At 46.2% G+C, this 4,117-nt stretch overlaps 1 protein-coding gene across 1 annotated transcript in view; it reads left to right on the top strand.

Annotated features, from left to right (window-relative positions):
• Nucleotides 1–4,117, top strand: part of SCN11A (sodium voltage-gated channel alpha subunit 11) — an 80,058-nt gene that overhangs the window by 35,866 nt on the left and 40,075 nt on the right. Inside the window, exon 14 of the mRNA XM_077773979.1 lies at nt 2,105–2,473. Within this exon, the coding sequence (XP_077630105.1) occupies nt 2,105–2,473 (369 nt within the window). The remainder of the gene's footprint in view (nt 1–2,104; nt 2,474–4,117) is intronic.

Genomic DNA, 4,117 nt, shown 5'->3' with positions numbered 1-4,117 from the left:
CCCCCCAGATCCAAGATGCCCGTTTAGGCAACCAGATGCGGTGTGTGCCTTCTGGTCAGCGCACCAGCCCTCCCTCGATCGCTTCCCCACTACCCACCCCTGCGCTCTGAGCCAGGCACCCTCACGTCTGGGCTCCCCAAGGGGGTGAAGACTGCAGACCCCAGGCGGCGGTCTCGCGAGGTTCCAGGGCTACACTCCCGCCCTGGGGTCCCGGCCCTCCATCCACTGAGCACGGAGGCCGCTGGTCACCTCTGCAGAGGCACCTGACAGGCGCTGACCCGAAGGGGGGCTGCAGGATGCGCACAGCACTGTCTCCAAGGACTCTGCCACCTGGAGACGAGTCGCGGCAGGGCCAGAAATGACCGTGAGGCGCAGTAGAGTGTGTGACAGACCCCACGAGAGGTGTGGCTGGAAAGCTACAGAGAGACCGCTTCTGATGGGAATCAGGAAGCCAGAAGAGGTGGCTTTTTGTCCTCTTGCGGAGATTTACTTCTTCCTTCGGCAGAATAGGATTTCCAAGAGGGAGCCATTTGCCTCAGTTACCTAAACGTACATTTTATACTTGGGATATGTTTGGTGATCACGCTGCCCAGAGTCAGACATTATTTTAGGCTGCGCTCCTGAAGTTATTGGTGCTCAGCAAAATTACATTTGCTTTACGAATGTTTAGGCTCATTACAGCCACGCTCGGAGGGGAGGGACCCTGGATCGTCTTTATATGAGGACAGAACTGTGATTTTCCCCCATCTACCCTCTGAGGACACAGTGCTGATCCTTCTCTTGGGCCATAAGTCTTACTGACCCGAAGCGTTTCTCCCAAATAGTTGATAGGATTGTACTTTGGAATGAAAGCCATCGGTTTACCATGGATGTTAACGTCAGAAATAACCTATGACCCTAGCTGCCATGTTGTCTCCTACAGGGCCTGTAAGGGTCCACGGAAAAAAATTTCTTTTTCGGGAAAAGTATGTGTGTTTTGAGTAGCCGATTGCTTTTTCTCTCCCGGGTACAAAATGTTATGTTTCTCTCATCACTGTTAGCTTGGATTCAGACTTGTGACCCGAATTATGTAATGCAGGAATTAGCAAATTTTTTCTGTAAAAGGCCAGAGGATAAATATTTTCAGCTTATAGGCATACGGACTCTGTCAAAATCACTCATCTCTGCTGTTATAGCACAGAAGTAGCCACAGACATGGATGTGACCGTGTTCCAATAGAACTTTATTTACAGGCATGGAAATTTGAACTTCATGCGGTTTTCACATGTGATGAAACACCCTTTTGATTATTTTCCAACCATTTAAGATGGTAAAATATTCTTAGCCCTTAGGCCATACAATAACAGGCAATGGGCTGGATTTGGTTCTTGGGCTTTTGACTCTGGGTATATTAGGTAGAATTCCACAACATTCATTTTATGCAGTAAACATGCATTCCACCGCCACGACTCCAAAGTATCACTTAACAAAAATCAGAACAAACTATTTCTTTTTTAAAATTTGTTGAAATTCTAGTTACTTAACATAGAGTGTAGTATTGGTTTCAGGAGTAGAATTTAGTGATTCGTCGCTTACTTTTAGCCGCGAGTGCTCATCCCCAGAAGTGCCCTCCTTAATACCCATCCCCCATCTAGCCCATAACCCACACACCTCCCCTCCGGCAACCCTCAGTTTGTTCTCTGTAAAATATTTCCATTTAAAACATTTTTTAATGTCTATTTATTTTTGAAGGGAGGGGGAAAGGCAGAGAGAGGGAGACACAGAATCCAAAACAGGCTCCAGGCTCTGAGCTGTCAGCACAGAGCCCGACACGGGGCTTGAACTCATGAACCACGAGATGGTGACCTGAGCCAAAGTCAGACACATAACCACCTGAACCCCCCAGGCGTCCCCAATATGTCCATTTTTAAAATGAAAAGTAGATACAGGTGTTAACTTGGGACAGGGAGCTGATGACTATTTAGGATGGAGTTGGCTTTGAAAAGATTTTTGAAAATCATAAACTCTGTGCTTCGGGAACATGTCATTCACTATATAGCAGAGCAGATGGAATTTTTCTTTAACAGGCTTTTCTTCCACTTTTGCTTGTTGTCTGTTTTTACAGCTAAGGGTTTTCAAGTTAGCCAAATCCTGGCCAACTTTAAACACACTGATAAAGATAATTGGTCACTCCGTCGGAGCCCTGGGAAACCTGACCGTGGTCCTGGCCATCGTCGTCTTCATTTTCTCAGTAGTTGGCATGCAGCTTTTTGGCTCTAAGTTCAATTCTGTAAGGAATAATACAAAGTCGTGTGGCCCTGCAGTGCCGTGCTTACGACGCTGGCACATGGGGGACGTGTACCGCTCCTTTCTGGTGGTGTTCCGCATCCTCTGTGGGGAGTGGATCGAAAACATGTGGGAGTGCATGCAAGAAACCAGCAAGCCTCTGTGCATCATCGTCTTTCTGTTGATCATGGTGATAGGAAAACTCGTGGTGAGTGTCTTCCTTTCTTCCTTTTTAACATGTGGACTAAGCGGATGCATTGCCTTCTTTTGCAATGCTCCGCTAGTGATCATTACTCTAAATATAAAATTATGCATGTAATGTTATATGACATCAATAACCTGCATTTGAATTTGACTTGAGGAAATTATTATACGCATGAAACAAAACGTCCTTAACACACGGTGCTCATGTTTTGCCTCAGTATCTATTCGACTACAGGTGATTATTCTAAGATAATTGTATTCTCTTTGTCTGTCAATGGCCGAGGTAGGGATTTGTGACTTCATTTGGGCAATAAGATCTAGTAAGAGTTCTTGTCTTCTTGACAAGTAAGATTTCTTGTTCTTAAAAAAAAACAAAAAGGGATGGACTAAAAGAAAAACGGTTCTTTTACTTTCTCTGGGCCTTTTTATTAAAAACTGCTTCATCTTAGAACTGCAAACATCATCCAAGCAGGAGAAGAGCCGGCCTAACACAAAGTTAGCATCAGGAAGGTAGAGGGAAAAGGTGGAACAGGCCGATCTTCAAGTCATAATTGGTCCCGTTTTATTTTTTTATTTTATTTTATTTTTTGAGAGAGAGAGAGAGAATACACGCATGTGTGCAAGCAGGGGAAGCACAGAGGGAAAGAGAGAGCATCCCAAGCTTGGGTTGGGGCTTGATCTCATAACTACGAGATCATGACCTGAGCTGAAATCAAGAGTCAGACGCTTAACCAGCTGAGCCCCCCAGGCCCCCCATCCCCCTGTTTTATTTTCAAGCGTCTTGTTCTGTTACATTTTCTTACTGTGTAAGTTAAATCTATTACCTGCAGCTGAAAACATAGACATTATTAGCTAACTGGGTACCCAGTAAGGGTATGAAGAGACAGGAGACGAAACACAGGACATCTGAGCTCAAGGTCTTCAGAGTCACGTTGGGGCTATCGTGCAAATATAATGAACCATCTGCACGAACACAGTAGCTTTATCCTATGACCTGATCAGTGGTTTCGAAAGACAGTAAGTGATACAAAAGTTCAGAAGAGCAGGGTATCACCGATGGGAGTGGGAAGGGAGTATTGGCAAAGGATGTGTAGAAGAGACAGTGCTTGAGAAGGGTACTCAAGAGGTAAGGAGGGGGCGCCTGGGGGGCTCAGTCGGCTGAGCGTCCGACTTCAGCTCAGGTCATGATCTCACGGTTCGTGAGTTAGAGCCCCACGTCACACTCGCTGCTCTCAGCGCAGAGACTGCTTCGAATCCACTGCCTCCCTCTAAAAAAAACATGTATATATTTAAAAAAGAGGCAAGGAGGACATAGTAAATAGAGGAAGAGTTAAGCAAAGATCCACAGTTGGGAATCCTTGTGGTGAAGCTGAGGGAGAGTGACCGGACCCATTCAAGCTCACAAGATACTCCTCCCCAAAGGCCGTATATCTTTGAGTGGGTGACAGCTCCAAGGGAGCTTGAGGAGGTAAAGACAATGAATCGGGGGGTGACTGCAGGAAGCTGACGAGATGATCTGCATTTAAAGTGACCCCTGCTTCAAGAGAAGGCTTGCGGATCCGATTCCGGCCCCTCTGCTCCATCCCAGCACCTGGTTGTGGTTCAGGCAACAGGAACTAAAAAGCCTGCACAAGGCACATCCTCTCTC

Source organism: Crocuta crocuta, unplaced genomic scaffold, assembly GCF_008692635.1.
Source record: "Crocuta crocuta isolate KB4526 unplaced genomic scaffold, BGI_CrCroc_1.0 scaffold541, whole genome shotgun sequence".
In the NCBI taxonomy this organism is placed as follows: domain Eukaryota; kingdom Metazoa; phylum Chordata; class Mammalia; order Carnivora; family Hyaenidae; genus Crocuta; species Crocuta crocuta.
This window is presented reverse-complemented; position numbering and strand designations above follow the sequence as displayed.